At 37.5% G+C, this 26223-nt stretch overlaps 1 protein-coding gene and 2 pseudogenes across 13 annotated transcripts in view; all 3 read left to right on the forward strand.

Moving 5' to 3' along the window:
* LOC122454935 overlaps positions 1-8184 on the forward strand; it is a 29116-nt pseudogene extending 20932 nt beyond the window's left edge.
* The window catches only part of NRG4 (neuregulin 4), a 102282-nt gene that overhangs the window by 21006 nt on the left and 55053 nt on the right, over positions 1-26223 (forward strand). For 11 of the 13 annotated variants that reach the window (XM_043490015.1, XM_043490012.1, XM_043490009.1 and 8 more), the window contains 2 exons: positions 14991-15056; positions 17578-17671. In XM_043490015.1, the coding sequence (XP_043345950.1) occupies positions 15047-15056; positions 17578-17671 (104 nt within the window). In that variant the 5' untranslated portion in view covers positions 14991-15046. Of the gene's footprint in view, positions 1-10190; positions 10691-13626; positions 13728-14990; positions 15057-17577; positions 17672-26223 lie in introns of those variants that run through there. The other 2 variants (XM_043490020.1, XM_043490010.1) reach the window with 2 other exon arrangements.
* LOC122454936 lies at positions 12909-13179 on the forward strand (annotated as a pseudogene).

Genomic DNA, 26223 nt, shown 5'->3' on the forward strand with positions numbered 1-26223 from the left:
GTGGTAAAAATATTTAAATATGGTAATTCATCTCAGGTTTTGGTATAATGTCCCCTTTCGCCTAATGTCTTTTCCCTTTTCACCTATATTTCTTTCCTGGTTACATGCAGAAATGCTACTCTTCAAAGACTGTTAACGGTCTGACTTAATGTAACAGGATTCAGACCCATATCTGTTGTCTTGCATTTTAACCGTCATGGTTTGTGACTTGTGTTTGGTGCTTGGATGCACCTGGTCTTCCTTCAAGGTAGTGTAGATTGTTGCTAGGTTATTGAATTCTCTTCTTAAGTGGTCATTAGCTTGCAACAGTCTTCCAAACTGCCTTAAAATTTCCTCTCTGTCTTTAATCTCTTAGTGGGATTTCTAAACTGACTGATTATCTTACTCTATCACTGATCCACTTTTGTTAATACAGAGAATCTCATTGATTGAATCGTGTATGTGGAACCACTTACATCCCAGGAATAAATCCTATTTGATCATGGTGACCTTTAAGACTTTTAAAATACTGTTGAATTAGTAGTGGTTGGATTGGTTGAATTTGCTAGTGTTGTGTTGAGGATTTTTGCATCTATTTCATCCAGGATATTGACCTGTGATTTTTAATTTTTTTCATGCTCAATCTTAATAAATGTTAGTCCGTTTTTCTAAACTTTTTAAGGATTAAATCAACTTCTGGCCTTGTTAATCCTCTGAATTGTATGTTTGCTTTTCATTTTGTTGTTTCTGTTCTTTGTTTCCTTCTTTAAGCTTTCTTTGAATTATTTTCTTTTTCTTTTTAATTGGATGTTTAGCTTAACATCTGTAAGCCTCTTTTTCCCTTAACATACACATTTAAGGCTGTAAGTTTTCCTCTAAATGTTGCTTTAGTTTCATCTACATTTTAATATATAATATTTCCAAAATTGATATGTATGATCCTATTACCATTTACTTTATTGTTTTGAGTTAAAATATATTTTTAATTTCTTCATTGAACCATTTAACATTTCTAGTTTATTCTTACTATGGTCAGAAAACTTACTCTGTATGATTTCAGTCATTTAAACATTTTTGAGACTTGCTTTTCAGTAATGATATGTTTTTTATAAATCTGTATGCTTGAAAAAAAAGTTTATTTAGCAGTTGTTAGGAGCATTGTTTTACGTATCTTTATTAGCTCAAGTTTTTTTTATATTATGTAGTTCAAACCTATATCATTGTTCAAACATTTTGCCTAAAAGATATAAACTTCCAGTTACTTTTCCAGCAACAACAAAAAAAAAGTGGGTTTATTTGGGATCAGCAGAGAATTTCAGTTCAGTGTCTGCGGGCATGGTAATCTATGTGCAAGTCCCCACACAGCAAAGTTAAGGAGAACACTTTTGTACAGGGAGAAACAAATTGGAAAGGCTATAATAAACAAAGAGTTCATGACTTTCTCGTTGGCTGAGTTCCTAAGAGGAGATGGGGGAAATCTTCTTCCTGTTTACTCTATCTCATCTGATTCATAGTTTGTCTCTCGCATCTGTTTTATTTTCTCTCCTTTTGCCTTCTTTGGGATTTCTTTTTTTTTTTTTTTCATTTTTCCCCTCTGCTAGTTTGTTTAAGTTTGAATTTAAAACACTGTTTCTATTGTACTGGTAGTTACCCTAGAAAGTACCACATGCATTCTTCATTTACTGAAATTTAATGTCTTCAGAAACTGAAATTAAACCCTCAACAAGATCCTACTACCTACCTACTAGAATAACTATAATAAAAAATGCTGGCAATATAGTTTTGGCAAGGATATAGAGGAACTGAAAGCCTTATACAATACTGATAGAAATGTAAAATGGTATGGCCACTTTGGAAAAGTGAAAAATTTTCACTTACCAAAGTCAAAAGTCTAACTTTTGCTCTCATCCCACAAAATAAAAGGATCTTAGGACACATTTAATTTACCCCTTGCTAACTTTCATGCTAACCCACTCCAGTGTTCTTGCCTGGAGAATCCCAGGGACGGGGGAGCCTGGTGGGCTGCCGTCTATGGGGTCGCACAGAGTCGGACATGACTGAAGCGACTTAGCAGCAGCAACTTTCATGCTTTTGTTTTCAGGTATTTAATGCTACCTGCATATTGCTTTGCTGTGCTTAGTGGCTCAGTTGCATCCGACTCTTTGCAACCCCATGGACTGTAGCCTGCCAGGCGCCTCTGTCCATGGGGATTCTCCAGGCAAAAATACTAAAGTGAGTTGCCATGCCCTCCTCCAGGGGATCTTCCCAACTCAGGAATCAAACCCAGGTCTCCTGCATTGCAGGTGATTCTTTACTGTCTGCGCCACCAGGGAAGCCCAATACCGGAGTGGGTAGCCTATCCCTTCTCCAGGGGAACGTCCTGACCCAGGAATCGAACCAGGGTCTCCTGCATTGCAGGCAGATTCTTTACCAGCTGAACCCAAAGGACATTTCTACTTTTTATATAGTGTTTATTTAGATTTGCCACCATATTCACAACTTTCTTGGCCCTTAATTCCTTTTTACAGCTAGAATTATTTTCCTTTTTTGCGTTCATTCTTCAGGTACTTTCCATTCATACTCTAATGCCACTTTTTTAGTAGAATTTTTTTCATTTTTGGTTTATCCAAAGTGTCTAAATTAAAAAAAAATCTGCTATGAATATTTGTGTACAAATCTTTTGAGTGGACATATGTTTTCATTTCTTTTAGGCAGATTTGGATTTCTGGGTTTTATGATAAATGTATGTTGATGTTTTTAAGAAACGGCCACACTTTTCCAAAGTGGCCATACCATTTTACATTTCCACCAGTTCTGTATGAGGCTTCCAGTTTCTCTACATCCTTGCCAAAACTATATTGTCAGTATTTTTTATTATAGTTATTCTAGTAGATAGTAGTAGTATCTTGTTGAGGTTTTAATTTCAGTTTCACTAAGTTGAAAAAAAATGAGTGCCCATTTTTTAATTGGGTTGTCTTCCTTTCATTTATAAGAGTTCTTTATATTGTCTGGATACAAGTCTTTAATGAGATATACGATTTGTTTTTTGTAAATATGTTCTTCCATTTTGTGGCTTGCCTTTTCATTTTTTTGATTGAAAAAGTTAAACTTTGATAGTCTAGTTTGTCAACTTTTTCTTTTATGAACTGTCCTCTTGCTGTCATATTTAAGAAATCTTTGCTAACTAAAAAGCCTCTTGATGAAAGTGAAAGAGGAGAGTGAAAAAGTTGACCTAAAGCTTAACATTCAGAAAACTAAGATCATGGCATCTGGTCCCGTCACTTCATGGGAAATAGATGGGGAGACAGTGGAAACAGTGTCAGACTTTATTTTTTGGGGCTCCAAAATCACTGCAGATGGTGATTGTAGCCATGAAATTAAAAGATGCTTACTCCTTGGAAGGAAAGTTATGACCAACCTAGATAGCATATTAAAAAGCAGAGACATTACTTTGCCAACAAAGGTCCATCTGGTCAAGGCTATGGTTTTTCCAGTGGTCATGTATGGATGTGAGAGTTGTACTGTGAAGAAAGCTGAGTGCCGAAAAATTGATACTTTTGAACTGTGGTGTTGGAGAAGACTCTTGAGAGTCTGTTGGACTGCAAGGAGATCCAACCAGTCCATCCTGAAGATCAGTCCTGGGTGTTTATTGGAAGGACTGGTGTTGAAGCTGAAACTCCAGTACTTTGGTCACCTCATGTGAAGAGTTGACTCATTGGAAAAGACCCTGATGCTGAGAGGGATTAGGGGCAGGAGGAGAAGGGGACGACAGAGGATGAGATGGTTGGATGACATCACCGACTTGATGGACATGGGTTTGAGTAAACTCTGGGAGTTGGTGATGGACAGGGAGGCCTGGCATGCTGCGATTCATGGGGTTGCAAAGAGTTGGACACGACTGAACTGAAGTGAACCCAAAGTCACAAAGATTTTCTTTTAGAAGTTTTATAGTTTAGCTGTTACATTTAGGTTTGTGATGTATTTTGAGTTAGTTTTTCTGTATGCTACAAGGTAAAGGTATAATTCTGGGTTTTGCACATGGATATTCAAATATTCCAGCACCATTTGTTGAAAAGACTACCTTTTCCTCACTGAATTACCTTCATACTTTTGTCAAAATAATATGGGTTTGTTCTAAGTGTATAGTTCTTGATCTATAGATTAAGCACATTCACTATCAGTATCCCAACAGCATTTTAAAAATAGTAATTGGTAAGCTAATTCTAGAATTTATATAGAAAGGCAGAGGACTTAGAATAGCTGAAACAATCTAGAAAAGGAACAAACTTGGAGGACTTAGACTACCTGATTTCAAAATTTGCTGTTGAAGCAATTGAAGTGTTAGTCACTCAGTCATGTCCGACTGTGACTTCATGCATTGTAGCCTGTCAGGCTCCTCTGTCCATGGGGATTCTCCAGGCAAGAATGCGGGAGTGGGTTGCTGTTTCCTCCTCCAGGGACTCTTCCTAACCCAGGGATTGAATCGCATCTCTTATGTCTCCTGCATTGGTAGGCAGGTCCTTTACCAGTTACTGCCACCTGGGAAACCCGGTGGTGTGGGTAGCCATTCCCTACTGCAGGGGATCTTCCCTACCCAAGGATCACACCTGAGTCTCATGCATTGCAGGCATATTCTTTACCATCTGAGCCATCATCAAAGGAGTGTGCTTGTTTCCAGGAAGAAAAGAGACATGCCAACTTTAGGCCACTATTTTTATTTTATTTTTGAATTCTTTTCCATTATGGCTTATTATACAGTATTGACTATTGTTTGTCTATTTTATTTATAGTGGATTGTATCTGCTCATCTCAAACTCTTGGTTTATTGCCCCCACCTTTCCCCTTTGGTCACCATAAGTTTGTTTTCTGTATATATGAATCTGTTCTGTAAAAAGTTCATTTGGATCTTTTTTAGATTCCACATACAAGTGATATCACATATTTGTCTGACTTACTTCACTTAGTATGATCCATGTTGCGACAGATGGCATTGTTTCATTCTTTTTTATGGCTGACTAGTATTCCATTGTGTATATGTACCACATCTTCTTCATCCATTCATCTATTGATGGACATCTATGTTGCTTCCATGTCTTGGCTATTGTAAATAATGCTGCTGTGAACATTGGGGTGCATGTATTTTTGCAGTATGGTTTTCTCTGTATACATTCCCAGAAGTGGGATTGCCAAAAATATGGTAAATCTATTTTTAGTTTTGAGGAACCGTCATACTATTTTTCATAGTAGCGGCACCAATTTATCGGAGAAGGAAATGGTAACCCACTCCAGTATTCTTACCTAGAGAATCCCAGGGATTCTCACCAGAGTAGCCTCGTGGGCTGCTGTCCATAGGGTCACACAGAGTTGGACACAACTGAAGCAACTTAGCATGCATGCATGCATTGGAGAAGGGAATGGCAACCCACTCCAGTATTCTTGCCTGGAGAATCCCAGGGACGGAGGAGCCTGGTGGGCTGCCGTCTATGGGGTTGCACAGAGTCAGACATGACTGAAGCGACTTAGCAGCAGCAGCACCACCACCAATTTATATTCTTAGCAAAAGTGTAGGACAGTTACCTTTCCTCCACACCCTCTCCAGCATTTATTATTTGTAGACTTTTTAATGATGGCCATTCTGACCAGTGTAAGGTGATATCTTATTGTGGTTTTGACTTGCATTTCTCTAATAATTAGTGATGTTGAACATCTTTTCATGTGTTGTTTGCCATCTGTATGTTCTCTTTGGAGAAATGTCTCTTTAGGTCTTGTGCCAATCTTTTTAATTTTTCTTCTTTTTTTTTTTTTTTTTACTATCGAGCTCTATGAGCTATTTGTGTATTTTGGAAATTAATCCCTGTTGGTTGCATCATTTACAAATATTTTCTCCCATTCTATAGATTGTCTTTTCATTTTGTTTACAGTTTCCTTTGCTGTGCAAAAGATTTTAAGTTTAATTAGGTCTCATTTGTTTATTTTTGTTTTTGTTTTCATTACTCAAGGAGGTAGATCCAAAAAAATAATTGCTTCAATTTATATCAAAGAATGTCCTGACTGTGTTTTCGTCTAGGAGTTTTATAGTGTCCAGTCTTACATTTAGGTCTTTGATCCATTTTGAGTTTATTTTTGCATATGGTTTTAGTGAAATCACTTATATATGGAATCTAAAAACATGAGGATTTCACTGGTGGTACAGCGGATGAGAGTCTGCCTGCCAGTGCAGGGGACATGGGTTTGATCCCTAGTCTGGGAGGTTTTCACCTGCTGCAGAGCGCCAAGCCTGTGCCCCAGAGCTACTGAGCCTTTGCTCTGTGGCCTGCATGCTACAACCCGTGTGCCTAGAGCCCCTGCTCCGAAATGAGAGAAGTGACTGCAGTGAGAAGCCCGCACACTACAACTAGAGAGTAGAGCCCCCTGCTCTCCACAGCTGGAGGAAGGCCACGTGCAGTAATGAAGACCCAGTGCAACCAAAAATGAAATAAATAAATAAAAATTATTAAAATAATCCAACTATTTAAAAAATGATGCAAATGAACTTATTTACAAAACAGAAATAGACTTCACAGACATAGAAAACAAGCTTATGGTTACCAAAGGGGAAAAGCGGAAGGATAAATTTGGAGTTTGGGATTAACAAATACAGACTGCTATATATAAATAAATAACAAGGACCTACTATATAACACAGGGAACTGTATTCAATAGTTTATAATAATCTATAATGGAAAAAATTTTTAAAAGAATAGAGACATATGTGTAGCCGAATCACTTTCCTGTATACCTGGAACACTGTAAATCACCTATACTTCAGTAAAAAAAAAAAAAAAAAAAAAAGTTAAAAAAAGCAGTAGTTATTATTATTATGCTGAATTTGGTAGTAGTTCCAGATTTGAGCAAGAGATAGAGTGTTGGAAGGGATGTCTAACAATGGAAGAAGACTACATGCAATAAATAGTACTATTAAGAAACTTGAGTATTTGAGAGCTGGGGCTGCAGGCCTCGGGGCTGGGGCTGTGTGGAGTGGGCACCAGGCCAACCGCCAGGAGGAGCATCCTTGAGGTAGCCCTGGGCCCAGGTAAGGACTCATCCAGGTGTGCCCTATCCACCTGGGAAAAACTGCTCTGTCCCTGCCTTCCACTTGGCCCAGGAGGGTGGGTGGGTGGGTACGGGCATTGCAGTATGCCCTGGGGCTGCTGCCTGAGCCTCTGAATCAGGCCATCAGGCCCTGGTTGCATGCCTACTCTGATGAGAATTCTGTCCTCGTGACAGCCCCATGACTGACTCCTCCTGCACTCTGGGATTACACACTTGACGTTGGACATGCAGTAACTTCCTGTGCCTCCTTGGGCTAATGCGGAGCCAACCCCAAACTGAAACCCAGGGGTCTGGGATCCTAAAGGAAAGCATAACTAATCACAAGTTTGCATGTTCCTCCTAAGGACTGGCCTCGAGGCCCAACAGGTGTGGCAGCTCTTAAGCCAAAGCAACTGCCACAGAAACAGAAGACGGCTCCTTTCTCTAGTGGTTTCTGCTTCTCATTCCTGTTACTACCTTCAGTCCAGGGACATGGCAAGTCCAGTGTCGGAAGTGGAAGCTAAAGTTGATGGCAGAGCTAGAGTCTAGAGTGATTACCAAGCCCATTTCTCTGCCAGCAGATCCAGTGGAACCGGAACACCTGGAGTACAGGCCAGTGAAAGTCAGGAGGCACTTTGACCTCCAAGCTGCTGTACGCGATGTCTCGGACCGTGGTGGACCGTGCCCGGAGGCTGGCCTACTGGTTCCCTTTGTTTACTGGTGCCTGCCCTGTCACCCCCTTTCACTGTGCTGACCTGGGGATTACCGTTCTGCTAAACAGGGTGTTTGTGCCCAGGAATAAAGTGCGTCCTGAAACATGGTATAAAGTTCAGATTGAGGGAAAAGTGGGCCTAGTTGTGATGCTGAGGCTGACAGAAACCAGGAAGTCCTTTGTCTCCAAGAATAATCCAGACAGAACCACTGGCATTACCAGGACCTGGAGACCATGGCCAGGCTCCCGGGTACAGACCCCATTGTCACTGATGCTGACTTCCAGAGCACAGTTCTTGAAAGACCCATTGGAGGACAACCAGGGTCACTCAGGACTGAGCACCAGCAGTGCACTGGTGTAGACTCTGTGCAGTCATGTACCTGTGGTTTAAGAAATTCCTACCTTGGACTCCTGGTGTGTGAAGGATTAGATGATGTAGCCCTGTCCCTGAATTATTAGGAAGTCACAGAGTAAACATTTCAATAGATTTGATTTTATGCTGGATCATGTGCTATTGGTATAAATAAATCCCTATACTACAAAAAAAGCAGCTGAATATTTGAGATGTTATGATAAAGCACAGTATTCTTCAGTTGTCCCTCCCGCCCACCAAAAAGAAGTCAACTCTCAAGCTCTCAAGCTGTGTAAGAAAAACAAGGTACAAATAAAATACATATTCAAATGCAGCATGATTTTAATCAATCTGGAGTTGAAGAGAATCTATTTTATCTTGCTGTTGGGAATATTATTTTATGAATAGCCCAAGTATTGTGGCCTTGAAACAAGAGAAGGAAATATTCACACAGCATGGATCTGCTGTGACTACTATTTATAGTAATACTGATAAAACTGTAGTTTATTGGTTTTCAACTTTTACATCTAGAGGCAAAGTTATGAAACACTTTGTTAGGGTCACAGATGAGAATGTAAATGTTAAAATCCTTCATGATGTAGGAGTCAAGATAAAGCTACCGAGGCAGAAAGAGGAAGAGGGGAGAGAAAAGTTGGAAGCCAAGTTAGCTGTAAAGTTAAGAAGCCGGTCTGTGAATTGACTCAAGTTCATTAATGAGGACATAGAGTATGAGTATGTTATTTAAAATTGCAGATGTAACCAAGAGAAGAAATAGAAACAGTGTAACTTATCAAAGATTCAAATCAAAGAGGTAGAGGGTAGTGTAAGACAGCTGAAGCCTCATCTTCCATTGCTGGGGGTTAGATGTTGACTAAAGTGCTAAATTTAGAAATAGAAGGGATAAGCATTTTGAATTGTGGAAGAAGAGCTTGCCATTGGTCATGTTTGTTCTTTTCTTGTTTCTCTGATAATTTCTTAACAGGCTCCTTCTTCGAATGTTAAATGTTGGTATTTTTCAGAGATCAGTCCATAGCCTCTGTCTCACCCAACACATGCACACTGTGAGCTAGTTCACTCGCATAAATGACTTCAGGAACTGCCTGTATCTCTAAGTTGATTGTTATCCTGCATGTAAGATTTGCATATTCAGGCAATTCCTTCTTTATGTCCCAGTAGCACTTTAAATTTAACATGTCCAAGTAGAAATCATTATCTTACCCATGAACTCTGTTTCAGTATTCCTTTTTTATTTTAACAGCTTTATTGAAACATAATTTATATACCATAAAATTCACCTATTTTTTAGCCCGATCAATGATGCTTATCAAATTTGCAACTGCCTCAACAATCCAATTCTAGAATATTTCCATCATTCTAAAAAGACCCTCTATGTTCATTTGTATCATTTCCTTTTCCCAGCCCCAGTCCCAAGTAATTATTAATCTATTCCTATCTCTTTTGATTTGCCTTTTCTAAAGATTTCACATAAATGGAATCATACAATATGTGGTTTTTGTGACTGGCTTCTTTCACTTAGTGTGTTTTTGAAATTCATGTACCAATACTCCATTCCTTTTTACTGCTGAATAGTATTTCATTGTGTGGCTGTACCACATTTTGTTTATCTGTTTATCAGTTGATGGACATTTGAGTTGTTTTCTAGTTTGGGGTATTATGAATAATGTTCTAAACGTTATGGTCTTATCTTTGTGTGAATCCATATTTCCATATCTCTTGGATTCATTTATGACAAATTTGGGCTTCCTAGGTGGCACTAGTGCTAAAGAACCTGCCTGCCAATGCAGGAGATGTAAGAGACCCAGGTTCAATCTCTTGAGTTGGGAAGATTCCCTGGAGGAGGGCATGGCAACCCACTCCATTATTCTTGCCTGGAGAATCCCATGGACAGAGGAGCCTGGTGGGCTACAGGCCATGGGGTCGTACAAAATTGGACACAACTGAAGCAACTTAGCATGCACGCATGGAAAATTTATATTTTAACTTTTTAAGAAGCTATAAAATTATTTTCTAAAAGACTGTACCATTTTATAGTCCCACTAGCAATGTATGAGAGATCTAGTCTCTCTTTGTTATTGTTTGCCATTTTTATTATAGACATTCTAGTAAGGTGTGAAATGGTGCCTCATTGTAGATTTTAAAAAGTATTTTTGTTTATTTATTTTTGGCTGTTGTGGCATGTGGGATCTTTTGTTGCAGCAGAGGGGCTTCTCTCTAGTTGGGACATGTGCTGGCTCTGGAGTGCATGGGCTCTGTAGTTGCCACACGCAGGCTTAGTTGCTTCCTGACATGTGGGATCTTAGTTCCCTAACTGGTGATTGAACCTTTGTCCACTGCATTAGAATACAGATTCTTAACTGGACCACCAGGGAGGTCCCATCTCTTTGTGGTTTTCATATATGTTTCCCTAATGGGTACTTGCCTGGAGGATGGCATGACAACCCACTCCAGTATTCTTGCCTGGAGAATCCCCATGGACAGAGGAGCCTGGCAGGCTGCAGTCCCTGGAGTCACAAAGAGTGGGACATGACTGAGCACATCACAATGTGTACTTGAAGGTTAGCCTTGATTTTTCTTTTTGTACCCTGCTCTCCCATTCTGTGAGTATACCTATTTAGTATATCTTTAATTCTCTCCTTTATGCTCATTCCCATTACTTTATTTCTTCACTATTTTTGATTATTAAAATGGCCTCCAAATGGTTTTCTCTGATAGCAGTTCCTCTGTAGATTGCAGTCTATTTTCTACACCATTATCAGAATGAATTTTCTAAAATGTAGGTGTGGTCATGCCCCTTCTTTGCTAATAAAAACCTTTCCAAGAAGCCCCATTGCCCTTTAGATAAAGTCCACTGTCTGAAGCCTCCTTATTTTACAAGGCTTGTTCTTGCCATTCCTTCCCTCACCATCCTCTCCTCTTATAAAAATCACATACACACCCTGAACACATCATGACCTGTAATCTATCTGCTGTTATCTGAATACATTAGGATTTTCTTTCTTCTGTGCCTTTGAACATGCTGTTACCTCTATCGGAAAACAACAAACTCTTACTCATTCTTCAGGGCTCAGCACAAATGAAACTCCCTCTCAGAATCTTTCTCTGATTCTCCTTAATAGTTAAGCTTTGTTTCTGTGTGTGTTAATATAGTGACATAAATAGGTGTCTGTGAAAATATATTAGGTTGAATTGCATTGTCAGCCTAAAACATTTTTGTAATTACTTGCTATTGTTTATGTTTCTATCATTTGTTAATGATAGCAGGTCACTTAGCACATATTTACTGATAGATGCATGAACACATTATTTGTAAAGATCATGGCTTTTATTTAGAGTGAAAGTTAACTTGAAAATGTTAAGCCTTCTTCTTTAGAATCATGTAGCCTCAAAGGTTAAATTTATTTGTATTGTGTGAAAAATTATTAATACTAAAACTGCTATGATAGGTCTCTTAATAAGTAGCATCTTGAACATCCTGAAGGTACTCATAGATTATTATCTCTCACATACAACTTAGTAGTCATTTTCATGTTAGTGGACAGCAATATATTTCCATAGTTCAAATCAAATTTACTAATTTTTTAAAAAAAATGTCATTTTAAAATCCAGACATTGTAAGCTAACAAAATTTTCTGTATGTGTATATATATGTTTGCATGTGTGTGTATATAAGATTGTAATATGTAAAAGTTACCTTTGAATGTGGGAGATAGTATTTAGTAATGTAAAGAGTTTTTCTCATAATATGGATTATGAGTTTATTTAAATATTTTCTTAAAAGAGCAAATGTACTAGTTTCTACATTTTACATCAAACAAGTAGTCATGTCTGAGTTGTTTTAGAAAAGAAAACCATCTGAATGGTTGGCACACTTTAGATGGTTACTTGCTAAAGAACTCTGTACTTCAATTTTAAACAAAATTATGCTTTACTTTATTAAGTTATTTACTATTTTAAACCTTATAACTTTCCTTAATGCATATATTACAGCTTTGTTATAGTTTGCAGATAGTTATATTGCCATCAGTATTAGTCATGTTCAGTGCTTATTCACTTCAAACTGAACATATATGTACGCTGTATTGTAACTGTTACCTTCTTTTAATTTTCTCAGTACTTCAAAGCATTATTTATGTAAATGTTATATATTTTGTAAGGAAATTCCTTTTTTAAAAAACCCTATGGAAATGGAATGTTACTCAGCTATTAAAAAGAGCACATTTGAGTCAGTTCTAATAAGATGGATGAAACTGGAGCCTATTATATAGAGTGAAGTAAGTCAGAAAGAAAAACACCAGTACAGTATATTAATGCATATATTTGGAATTTAGAAAGATGGTAACGCCGACCCTGTATATGAGACAACAAAAGAGACACAGATAAAAAGAACAGACTTTTGGACTCTGTGGGAGAAGGTGAGGGTGGGATGATTTGAGAGAATAGCATTGAAACATGAATATTGCCATATTTGAGATAGATGACCAGTCCAAGTTCGATGCATGAAACAGGGCACTCAAAACCAGTACACTGGGACAACCCAGAGGGATGGGATGGGGAGGGAGGTGGGAGTGGGCTTTGGAACCGGGGGACACATGTACACCTGTGGCTGATTCATGTCAATGTATGGCAAAAACCACCACAATATTGTAAAAGTAATTAGCCTCCAATTAAATTAATTATTTAAAAAAAATCCATGGAGGGCGGGTGCAGGAGTGGGGTCAGAAGCCAGTGGGAACCTGAAACGTCTTGTAGTTGTCTGAAGATTCTTCAATCACTATGTCAAGCGACACAGATGTTTCTCTTTCTTCATATGATGAAGATCAGGGATCTAAACTTATCTGAAAAGCTAGAGGCACCATTTGTCCCCACTGGAATGGCAGGTTTTGCAGCAATTGTTGCATATGGATTATATAGATTGAAGAGCAGGGGAAGTACCAAAATGTCTGTTCACCTGCTCCACATGCATGTGGCAGCCCAAGGCTTTGTTGTGACTCTTGGTATGGGCTGTTACCTATATGAAGAATTCTGGGCAAAACCTAAATCTTAGAAGGGAGATGCCATCTTGGTCTTGTTGATGGTGCTTGCTTTAGTTAGACATCTCATATTGATGTTATATGTTTATGCTAAAAATAAATTGTTTGGGTCAGACCAAAAAAAAATCCGTGGAATACTTGTCCACTAACTCCGTGTTAAAATTCCTTTTCTTCACAAAGTTATATACCACGATGGAATTATTCAGCCATACAAAGATAAGTTAGGAGCCAAATGAATATGGCTTAATCACTTGAAAATATTGGAAAGTGATTTGAGAAGGCAGCTTAGAACAACTTCTTTTCTAAATAAAATTCTGCTCCATTTGTAACTCTGAACATGTGGACTGAAAGGGCTGGTTCCCTTGGCTGGTACCTGACCTCTGTGCACACCCTGGTCTTTCTCAGCTGCACCCACACTGGGCACCGCAGCTATATAAATCAGATTTTTGACGGATTATAAAGGGCAAGGCACAGCTGCTGCAGACTGCATTATTCAAAAACTTTTGAAATGCTGCCTATCCAACAAAATTTATTGTCTGTATGAATGTAAATTATTATTGAGGTAAGCCTGTTTCTTTAGAAAAAGAAACTCATACAATGAACCAGTGATTATTTCAAATTAAATAGGCTTAATTTCTGTCTTTCTCTCTCTCACTGCTTGTCTGTTTATGAGTGACTTGCTTTGAGAGAAGATCTTGCTTATTACACCTATGTTAATAGGAAGTTGTTGACTGAGATTTCTGTTACAAAAGTCTTTTTCCTTAAGTCAGGAGTAAGTCTCTTTTATAAAATGAAAATGAGAGCATATAATCATAATGTAAGTATAAATCTATCATCTTTTCAAATGTCTTTTGGAATTCCTTTGTTTCTGTTATAGCAGATAACTTAATACATAGCTCCTTTGTTTTGCCAGACACTAGACATTTTTCAAAAGAAAGGTACATGTAGATTGGTAAATGTAATATGTAATCTACAGTAAATTTAAAAGTACTTTTATAAAAAATTTTTAAAGTTCTGTAGAAATGCAAACCTTTTGGTGATTTTTAATAAACTTAAAAATTGAAACTTGTTCTTTTGAAAAGTCAAATTAGAAATAGGCTTTATGAGAAAGTTAAAATGTCAATTTCAAGTCATTCATTTTTGCTTATAGACTAGTATTTTTCATATAGAATCTCATATGGTATACTACTAAATTAACAAGGTTTATTGGGCTTCCCTGATAGCTCAGTAGGTAAAAAAAATCCACCTGCAATGCAAGAGACCCCTGTTCGATTCTTGGGTTGGGAAGATCTGCTGGAGAAGGGATAGGCTACCCACTCCAGTATTCTTGGGCTTCCCTTGTGGTTCAACCGATAAAGATACTGTCTGCAATGCGGGAGACCTGGGTTTGATCCCAGGGTTAGGAAGATCCCCTGGTGGAGGACACGGCCCACTCCAGTAATCTCACCTGGAGAATTGCATGGACTGTATAGTCCATGGGGTCACAAAGAATCAGACATGACTGAGTGACTTTCACTTTCATTAAAAGTAAAACATTAGACTTTTCTTCAGAGAGAGATTTAAGATTGCATTATATTACTTAGGCAGTGATTTGTATCTAGTGCATTTATACTGTTTATTGATCCTTTAGTTTTACCTGTTCATATTTTTTTACTGATATATATGATAAGTATCTAAAAATATAGATGCTCTAACCAAAGAATTTTGTCCCTAGCCTATAAATGCTTAATTATTTTCATCATTTAAAAGAATATTATTGTTACAATATTTGAAATTTTGTAATGCTATCAAAAGAGGATAATTTTTCCTGAATTATTAATTTTAGGTGCTGTTTTTCAACCCTAAACTTTCGACCAAGAATGAAACTATTTAGAAGTTAAGATGACAACAGGTAATTTCTTGTAAGTTTATACTTTTGTCAGTGTGTGTCAAAAAATTTATATCATAGAAATATAAACAAAAAAGAAATTTATATCAACATAAGACTGTATTTTTCCCACCCACAATTATCCTAGAAATATGAAATACCTTGGTTTTGAAAGACCTTGCTTTATAACATGGAACTATTTTATTTAGACCTACATTTTATCACATTTTACAGACTAATTCTGGTGTACTCTAAATCTGCTATCAACTTTACAAATAAGTAAATGAAATCAGAATACAAATAGATTCAGAGATAGTGATTCAGGTTAGATGAGTATTCCTTACTGATAAAATCCCAGATGTTGAGTCATAACTGGTTGTGATCCTATTAAAAACAAGGACATTAATTTCAGCTACAGGAAGCATTCTGTGATAAAGTTGACACTCCACCTTCAATGAAAACTGCATGTGATGATGTCCATAATTCTAACATAATGTAATGTCAACTGAGATTTTATTTGTTAGCCAAATTATTCCTGGAAAATTTTAAGAATTATTTCATAAAAAGTTGTTTTGAAAAAAAGAAAAAGTTGTTTTGTTGTAAAGAAGCATCAGTTCAGTTCAGTCGCTCAGTCGTGTCCAACCCTTTGTGACCCATGGACTGTAGCATGCCAGGCTTCCCTGTCCATCACCAACTCTCAGAGTTTGCTCAAACTCATGTCCATTGCGTCGGTGATGCCGTCCAACCATCTCATCCTCTGTCGTCGCCTTCTCCTCCCGCCTTCAATCTTTCCCAGCATCAGGGTCTTTTCCAATAAGTCAGTTCTTCATATCATGTTGCCAAAGTATTAGAGCTTCTGCTTCAGCATCAGTGCTTCCAATGAATATTCAGGACTGAGTTCCTTTAGTAAAGAAGCATAACATTGTGTAAAAAAGAAAAAAATTAGAAGATTAGTTCTGGTTGGTTTACTTTCCTTTTTTCCACTTAAGTTTTTTGTAAATTCTGTTTTCCTCTTTACATTTTTATATTTTTATAATTGTAATGTAAGGGTGAAACAATTTAAAATAAAAGCAAAGTTCAAATTCTGACAGTGAAGACATCTGGTTTGATAGTAATTATATCTTAAGGGTATTAATATCTTAGTGGCAAATAAATGCTAAATAACTTTTTTAAAATTAGTGCGCTATTTTTTAAAATGCCAAATTGGAACAATGCCATTTTCTTCTTCACATAAGATTCTACATCACTTTCTGCACAGAAATGATCGGGAACCAACAAAGTTCAATTTTAAAGCAATGTATTAAATAATTCCCCCTTCAGGATCAAAAGATAAAGCATTCAGCAATTGACTTTTCTAATCATAAATAGTAGTCTATAGTAGTATAACTCAATGAGTAATTATAAAGACATATTTAAAGTATATAGTATATATAACTTATTATACACATAACATTATAACTTCTCCTATGTTTGTTTCTAAATTTTTCTGTCTAATGGTTTTGGGAGGATTTTTTTTCTAAGAGTGAGTGAGGAGCTAGAGTCTGGAAGGGAGGGATAGGTACCAAGAGAAAAAGGGAAGGCAGAGAAAGATGCATAATGGAAAGGTCAAAGATAAGGAAGGAAGAAAGGAGGGAGAAAGAGGAGAGAAAGGAAGAGAGATACGGAGATTTATTTTCTTAATATTCCAAAAATTTTTGCTGTATCCCATATGATGGTATTACTGTTTTCAGTTTTACTGAAGACTTTAAATATGTCTTTCTAGTTACTAGCTATTACCTAAAGTCCCCTTGCAAATCAAAACCTATTAAGATATTTTTGTTTTTTGATGTTAAAATTGTCATATATAGAAATACTTAAAGATGATTTTGAACATCAGAATTTATTTAATAATCTAAAATTTTTTCCCACAGCAATTTCAGACTTTAATGTATCTGAGACCTTAAAGGAAAGATAGGAATCTAAATATACTATTGGGACAGAACTCTTAGCAAAGCTGTACTAGATGAGAAAAGCCACTATTTATTTTAAGATACTGGTCTTCTCCTTTTAATCTACTATATTGTTCAGTCGCTAAGCTGTGTCCACCTCTTCCCTGAACCCGTGGACTGTAGCCCACCCGGCTTCTCTGCCCAAGGAATTTCCCAGGCAACAATACTGGAGTGGGCTGCCATTTTGTTTTTCTCCAGGGGGTCTTCCCAACTCAGGGATCAGACCCGTGACTCCTGTGTTGGCAGATGGATTCTTCACCACTGAGCCACCAGGGAAGCCCTTCATATATTAGAGACAGTCCCTATTTCTGCAATACAGTTTTTAACTCTATTGTAATTAATGGCCATATCCTTAAGACAGATTAGTTTCTTTCCCTCAAAGAGATAGAATTCCCTGCTTATCAAATAAGGAATAAAACTAAGTCCTTCATTTTAATAAACAGTTCTTTATTTTACTCTAATTTTTAGAATTACTACTTCAATCTAAGATACTTAGTCCTTTTCCTTATTTTATTAGAAAAACGATAATTTGTCTTTTATTTGTGTATATGTTTTAGATCATGAAGAGCCCTGTGGTCCTAGTCACAGGTCATTCTGCCTGAATGGAGGACTTTGTTATGTGATACCTACTATTCCCAGCCCGTTTTGTAGGTGAGTAAAATGGACTGGGGAGAGGGTAATTTTATTTTTCATTATCTACTCACTTCTTTAAGAAGTGATAAATATTGAATAAAGAGTGAGATGAAAAAGGGTGAGGAACACTTTATATTTATATAGAAAAGATATGGTTTTAAAAAACAAAGCAAAGTGGCAAATCATCCCAAAAGCATTTATTTTGAAAATTGTAGTGGTAGTTTCAAGTCTATTAGTATTTTTTTAATAATCCATTTTAGTAAACTCTCTACAATTTTAGCAAATTAGGGAAGACAGTCTATACTTAGTATTCTGGCAAAACAGCTAGAGAATTCACTAATGTAAGAAAACATACCATGCGATATTTTGCTTTGATTTAGAATATATAAATTCATGATAACTGTGTTGGTACCAAGACTTCATTTGATATATTAAAATGAAGAGTTAAGTTTTTCTAACGGTGGGAGCAAATTTTGAAAAGAAAGGGTCTTAGCTTTTATTGTTTTAAAAGAATATGATTCACTTTGGGAGTATAGTTATAGCCAGTGATTAATAAAAGGCTTGAAAAGAGTACTTGTATAGCTGAATTCATGTGAGTTTGGATGAATAGGATTAAAGGGGGGTATAATAAACCTCTTTTAATATGTGAACTAACAACATAGTACTACCAGCAATGTTCATAGATTTTAGCAGAGCTGACATCCAAAGCTATTTTGTAGCATGTGTGTCAATTACTCTGTTTTTGTTATTTAACTGAAATGAGAGATATTTTTAAATAAAGGAATAGGAAAATGCAATTTTCAGAAAAAGAGAAGGATGTTGGGATTTAGTGTGGAGGAGGAGAGACAGAGAAATAACCTTATAATTACCTCAGGAAGTTTTTAGAAGTTTTCATGGAGGGAATAGTGACTGACTATTTTTAAAAATAGGTATTTTTTTCCTCTTAGGTGAAAAAAGAAGGGCATAGAGGAACAAATTAGCAATTATTTCTCACCTTCCAGATGCTTTACATTAGATTATATTTTAAATCCATTTACTGAAATATAATCTATGTATGATAAACAACATTCATGTAAGTGCATAACTGATGAATTTTGACTAATGTTTATACGTGTGAAACCACCAGCACCACAAAATACAGAATATTTCCATTATCTCCTCAAATTTCTTTACTGACCATTTTCTTTATTTACATTTCCATGTTTCATCCTCAGAAAAACCTTAGAGAAAAGGTGGAGAGGAGACCTAAGGAAATAGAAAAAGAAGGAGAAAATGTAAAATTAACTGACTGTATACTAAATGTCTGTTATACTGAAGTGAGTAAGTGGAAAGAAAGAGTTAAAGAGTATTGAAATATGGAAAGTCATTGAAATAGGAAGAAATCTAGTGTTTTAGTTCAGGCTACTATAGCAAAATACCATAGACTGAGTGGCTTATGAAAAACAGAAATTTATTTCTCATAGTTCTAAAGGCCAGAAGTCTGAGATCAGGGTGCCAGCCTGGTTGGTTTCTGGGGAGTGGCTGCTTCCTGGTTTGCAGATGTACCTGGGTAGAACTTTTGACTGGCAGATTTATTGTTAGGAAGAGCTGGTAAAGAGCCAGCTATCAGACTGCAGAGACAACATAGGATAGAATGAGGAGGACCTTCCTCTAGATGTAAGCAAATTACAAACCACAGGCCAGATTATTTTTGTTTTACCCTTGACTTAAGAAGGTTGTTGTTTTTGTTTTTGTTTTTTTTTTTTTTTTTTGCTTTTTAAAAGGTTATAAAACATACTCAGAAAAATACGGAAGATTATGCCATGCATGGCAGGAAGAGAGAGTTCACTAGAGCCTCTTTCATAAGGTCACGAATCCCACTCATGAGGGGTTCCATCCTCATGACTTAATCACCTGTCAAAGCCTCTACCTCCTAATACCATCATATGGGGTTATGAAATTCAACATATGATTTTGGGAAGGGGGGGACGCAGATGTTTAGTCCATGGCACTTAGGTTGTCACTCTGCTTTTGTGTTTTATATAGATGCACTTTTAGTTTATTTTCAAAGAGTGACTAATGAAAGAGAATGGGCTGCTTTGCTGGGAATTCATGCCAGGCTTAAGAATATATCTGGTTTCTTCCTAATTTCAGACTTTAATAGTGGTAGTAATTGAGGAGTTGAAACCATGCCCCACGATTCATAATGGTTAGGATGGAAGCAAGGTCACCATGTTGCGTGATCGCAGGAGGTTCTTTGAGATTAGCACTCGCTGTACAGTGTGCATGGTATACCCTGGAGCTCTTAAACATACTGGAAGAAGGCGAAGTCAGGAGGAGCCAAAGGGCCCTTGAGAAAAAAGGAAGAAATGTAGTGACTGAATGGCAGATAAGTTTAAAATCATACTTTATAAAAATAATTGCGTATTAGAAGGCAATTTTAGGACCATGTTTCTAATTTTATTTATTTATTTATTTAATTTAATTATTTAATATGTTATTAATTTATTTAATGTTTCTAATTTTAGGACCGTGTTTCTAATACAGTCCCATAGGCTATACTGCCTATATGTAAAGGCAAACTCATTTCCCATCCCAACGCATACTATTTCCTGCATTCCCTATTTCTATCAGTGACAATCCGACCAACTTGTCACTGAGAAAACGGATTCATCTTCAACTGTCATTGATCCCTTGTCTGGTTGTCAGGTCATAATTCTGCCTTTGCTGTAGGTCTCTCATCTTTCTAGCCCTCTGTGTTCTTACAATCATTGTGTTAGCTCATACCTTCTTGGGAGAAGGCAATGGCAACACAGTTCAGTGTTCTTGCCTGGAGAATCCCAGGGACAGCGGAGCCTGGTGGACTGCCGTATATGGGGTCGCACAGAATTGGTCACGACTGAAGCGACTTAGCAGCAGCAGCAGCAGCAGACCTTCTTAATCCCTGATTTGTCTATAGAAATGGTTTCCTAGCCAATTTTCTTGAACCGTAATTCTTATCACTACTTCTGCTAAAATAAAACTTCAGTGACAACCTTCATACCTACCCATCTGCCACAGATACAATAAAGTTTCACCTTTTGCCATAGCTTTTAGAGATGTCTTCTGTTTGCCCCCAAACCATCTTTGTGATCTGTTCTTCCTTGGTCTGTGTTCTACCTAGAACCATTTCCTATTTATGTTAGATACATTTTGCATTTTCTCACCCTTCCTTTTCTTCCTGTCTGTTGGCATCTCATTCCAGTATACTTGCCTGGGAAGTCCCATGGATAGAGGAGCCTTGAAGACTATAGTTCATAGGGTTGCAAAGAGTGGAACTTGACTTGTGACCGAGCACAAATGTACATGCATATTCAAATCCTACTTATATTTCAAGGTTGCCTCCTTCCTAATCACTCATCTCATCACACATCAAAATTAATCTCCTCTCTATACAGAGAAGTGTGTGGAATTTATTGCCTTATATTTTGTATCACATATATACTCATTTTCTTTATTCTACAATAAATATCTCCCATCATTCTTACCATTTAGGAAATTGCCTTGCCCATGGTAGATGACAGTTTAAATAATTGTTGATTCATCTCTGAATCAGTGGTCAGTATATTTTTCTTGCGTGAAATATATAAGTAAATTAATAAAATAGTTAGAATACTACAATGACAATAAACAAGTAGGCTTTACAAATTTAACTTACTCTTTCTTACACATTGGTCTTTTTCTTCTCTCTATTTTTTTTTTTTCTTCTTCTTATTTGGACTTTCAAACCAGCATCCTCTGGTTTTTCTTACCTAGTTTCTTTATTTGCTTATTTAGCACAGTGATTTTTTTTTAAGCTAATATTTTAAAGTTGAGGACTACATGATATCAGTTTGTTAGTGCTGAGATTTGCTCTGGAGCCTAATTCATGAACAGAATTTTAAATGGTCTGTGTCTACAAGAGAAGATTGTGGATTCTTTAATTGACACATGTCGAGTTTTATGTATACACTTTAGATCAGGCTTGTTATGATATGCTGTTCAAATCTCTCATATCCTTAATAATTTTATGGATATGACTTTTATTTTTCCATCCTACACTCTGTTTATTTTCATTGACATGTCTTAAAATTAATGAAAAGAACAGAAAAAAATATTAGAATAAATTGTACATAATGTGTGTAAGTATTATTTTGAAACTTGTGCTTCAGATGTGTCAGTGTGCATGTGTTTGGAGTCACATATATTATTTTTTGATTCAGTGGCTCAATGTTGTTATTTTTTTAATTGATGGTGGTATAGTGGCTAAGTTGTGTCTACCTTTTGCAACCATGTGGAGTGTAACCCCCAGGCAAGAATACTGGATAGGGTTGCCTTTTCCTTTTCTAGGGGATCTTCCAGACCCAGGGATTGAACCCAGGTCTCCTGCACTGTGGACGATTTCTTTACCAACTGAGCCACCAGGGAAACCCTATTCTTTAAAGTTGGAGTATAGTTAATTTACAATGTTGTGTTACTTTCTGTTGTCTAGCACAGTGAATCCATTATACATACACGTATATCCCCACTTTTTTAGACTCATTTCCCACATGGGTCATTACATAGTACTGAGTAGAGTTCTGTTGGGCTCTGTGTGCATGCTCAGTCACTTCAGTCGTGTCCTACTCTTTGCGACCCTATGGACTGTGGCTCCTGAGGCTCTCTGTACGTGGGATTCTGTAGGCAAGGATACTGGAGTGGGTTGCCGTGCCCTCCTCCAGGGAATCTTCTCGACTCAAGGTTCGAACTGGAGTCTCTTGCATCTCTTGCATTGCAGGCAGATTCTTGCAGGCTCAGACTCACTGAGCCACCTGGGAAGCCCCTGTGCTATATAGTAGGTCATTATTAATATTTATTTATTTTATATATGGACTTCCCTGGTAGCTCAGCTGGTAAAGAATCCACCTGCAGAGCAGGAGATCCCAGTTTGATTCCTGGCGTGGGAAGATCCCCTGGAGAAGGGATAGACTACCCACTCCAGTATTCTTGGTCTTCCCTGGTGGCTCAGCTGGAAAAGAATCTGCCTGCAATGTGGGAGACGTGGGTTCGATCCCTGGGTCAGGAAGATTCCCCAGAGGAAGGCATGGCAACCCACTCCATTATTCTTGCTGGAGAATCCCCATGGACTGAGGAGTCTGGCAGGCTACAGTCCATGGGGTGGCAAAGAGTCAGACACAGCTGAGCGACTAAGCACTGCACAGCATTTTCTATATAGTAATGTGTATATTGTGGTGGTTGTTCAGTTGCTAAGTTGTGTCCAACTGTTTGTGACCCCATGGACTGTAGAATGCCAGGCTTCTCTGTCCTTCACTAACTCACAGAATTTGCTCAAATTCATGTCCATTGAGTCAGTGATGCTATCTAACAATCTCACCCTCTGCCCCCTCCTTCTTCTTTTGCCTTCAATTGTTCCCAGAATCAGAGTCCTTTTCAATGAGTTAGCTCTTCACATCACATGGCCAAAGTATTGGAGCTTCAGCTTCAGCATCAGTGCTTCCAGAGAATAATCAAGGTTGGTTTCCTTTTAGGATTGACTGGTGTGAACTCCTTGCAGTCCAAAGGACTCTCAAGAGTCTTCTCCAGCACAGTTCAAAAGTGTGTATATGTTATGCCCTTTTCCTCTTGCCTTTAATCTTTCCTAGCATCAGGGTCTTTTCCAGTGAGTCAGTTCTTCACATCAGGTGGCCAAAGTATCGGAGCTTCAGCTTCAGCATCAGTCCTTCCAATGAATATTCAGGGTTAATTTCCTTTAGGATTGACTGGTTTGATCTCCTTGCTCTCCAAGGGACTCTGAAGAGTCTTCTCCAACACCACAGTTCAAAAGCATCAATTCTTTGGTGCTCAGCCTCCTTTATGGTCCAACTCTCACATCCATACATGACTACTGGAAAAACCATAGCTTTGACTATACAGACCCTTGTCAGCAAAGTGATGTCTCTGCTTTTTAATAAACTGTCTAGGTTGGTCTTAGCTTTTCTTCGAAGGAGCAATCATCTTTTAATTTTGTGGCTGCAGTCACCATCCGCAGTGATTTTGGAGCCCAGGAAAATGAAATCTGACAGTTCCACTTTTTTCCCATCGATTTGCCATGAAGTGATGAGATCGGATCCCACAATCTTCGTTTTTTGAATGTTGAGTTTTAAGCCATTTTTTTCACTCTCCTCTTTGACCTTCATCAAGAGGCTCTTTAGTTCCTCTTCGCTTTCTGCTATAAGGGTGATATCATCTGCATATCTGAGGTTGTTGATAATTTCTTCTGACAATCTTGATTCTAGTTTGTGAAGTCATCTAGCCCAGCATTTTGCATGATGTAATCTGCATATAAGTTAAATAAGCAGGCTGACAATATATAGCCTTGACATACTCCTTTCCCAATTTTGAACCAGTCCTTTTTTCCATGTCCAGTTCTAACTGTTGCTTCTTGACCTGCATACAGATTTCTCAGGAGGCAGGTAAGGTGGTCTGGTATTCCCATCTCTTCAAAAATATTCCATAGTTTGTTGTGATCCATACAGTAAAAGGCCTTAGTGTAGTCAATGAAGCAGAAGTAGATGTTTTTTTTGGAATTCCCTTGCTTTTTCTATGATCCAACGGATGTTGGCAATTTGATCTCTGGTTCCTCTGCCTTTTCTAAATCCAGCTTATACATCTGGAAGTTCTTGGTTCACATAGGGCTGAAGCCTAGCCTGAAAGATTTTGAGCATAATCTTGCTAGTTCGTGAAATGAGTGCAATTATACGGTAATTTTACCATTCTTTGGCATTGCCTTTCTTTGGTATTGGAATAAAAGCTGACCTTTTCCCGTCCTGAGGCCACTGCTGAGTTTTCCAAATTTGCTGGCAAATTGAGTACAGCACTTTAAGAGCATCATCTTTTAGGATTTTAAATAGCTCAGCTGGAATTCCATCAGCTCCACTAACTTTGTTCATAGCCACATTTCCTAAGGCCCACTTGACCTCACACTCCAGGATGTATGGATCCAGGTGAGTGATCACACCATTGTGGTTATCTGAGTCATTAAGAGCTTTTTTGTACAGTTCTTCTGTGTATTCTTGCCACCTCTTCTTAATCTCTCTGCTCTGTTAAGTCCTTGCTATTTTTGTCCTTTATTGTGCCCTCTTTGCATGAAATGTTCCCTTTGTATCTTGCATTTTCTTAAAGAGATCTCTAGTCTTTCCCATTCTATTGTTTTCCTCTGTTTCTTTGCATTGTTCACTTAAGAAGGATTTCTTATTTCTCCTTTCTATTCTCTGAAACTCTGCATTCAATTGGGTTTATCTTTCCCTTTCTCCTTTACCTTTCGCTTCTCTTCTTTTCTCAGTTATTTGTAAGGCCTCCTCAGACAACCACTTTGCCTCCTTGCATTTCTTTTTCTTGGGAATGGCATTGGTCACCACCTCCTGTACAATGTTACAAACCGCTGCCCATAGTTCTTCAGGCACTCTATCAGATCTAATCCCTTGAATCTATTCGTCACCTCTACCATATTATCATAAGAGATTTGATTTAGGTCATATGAATGGCCTAGTGGTTTTCCCTACTTTCTTCAGTTTGAGCCTGAATTTTGTAATAAAGAGCTCATGATCTGAGCCACAGTCAGCTCCCAGTCTTGTTTTTGCTGACTGTGTAGAGCTTTTCCATCTTTGGCTGAAAAGACTGTAATCAATCTGGTTTCAGTATTGTCCACCTGGAGATGTCCATGTGTAGAGTCGCCTCTTGTGTTGTTGGAAGAGGGTGTTTGCTATGACCAGTGCGTCAATGCATTCTCTTGCCAAAACTCTGTTAGCTTTTGCCCTGCTTTATTTTGTGCTCCAAGGCCAAACTAGACTGTTACTCCAGGTATCTCTTGACTTCCTACTTTTGCATTCCAGTCCTCTATGATGAAAAGGGCATCTTTTTTGGTGTTAGTTCTAGGTGGTCTTGTAGGTCTTCATAGAATCGTTCAACTTCATCTTCTTCAGCATCAGTGGTTGGGGCATAGACTTGGAATACTGTGATGTTGAATGGTTTGCACTCGTTTTAGTTCACTGATTCCTAAAATGTCAATGTTCACTCTTGCCATCTCCTGTTTGATCACGTCCAATTTACCTTGATTCATGGACCTAACATTCCAGGTTCCTATGCAATATTATTCTCTTATTACCTTTTAAACATCTGAAAAGTCTGTATCTATAGTGATGGTCACCTTTTAATTTCTGATATAAATGTTTTGTGTTTTTTCTTTTTTTCCTAGAGGTTTATTTATTATTTTTTTCAACACCAGTTTTAAGCTTTGCCCATTTTTCTCAATTGCATTTTTGTTTCCTATTTCATTGATTTTTTTTCCCCAGTGAGACTTTAAAATTAGTAATTTACCTCAGTCCCCATCCCAAATCGCATAACTTTACATCAATTCAGCCCTTAGCCTGAGCCTCATGACCAGTTGTTTTTATGTAGGATAAATCAAAGATAGTAGTCAACTTTTTCCATTTAACATTATCTCATAAATGCTTTTTTTTAAATTGCCTTATCTTCTTGATGTCATTTCTAATGAAGTATAGTTGACATGCAACATTCCATTCATTTCAGATGTA

The sequence above is a fragment of the Cervus canadensis genome, chromosome 17, assembly GCF_019320065.1.
Source record: "Cervus canadensis isolate Bull #8, Minnesota chromosome 17, ASM1932006v1, whole genome shotgun sequence".
Taxonomy (NCBI): Eukaryota; Metazoa; Chordata; class Mammalia; order Artiodactyla; family Cervidae; genus Cervus; species Cervus canadensis.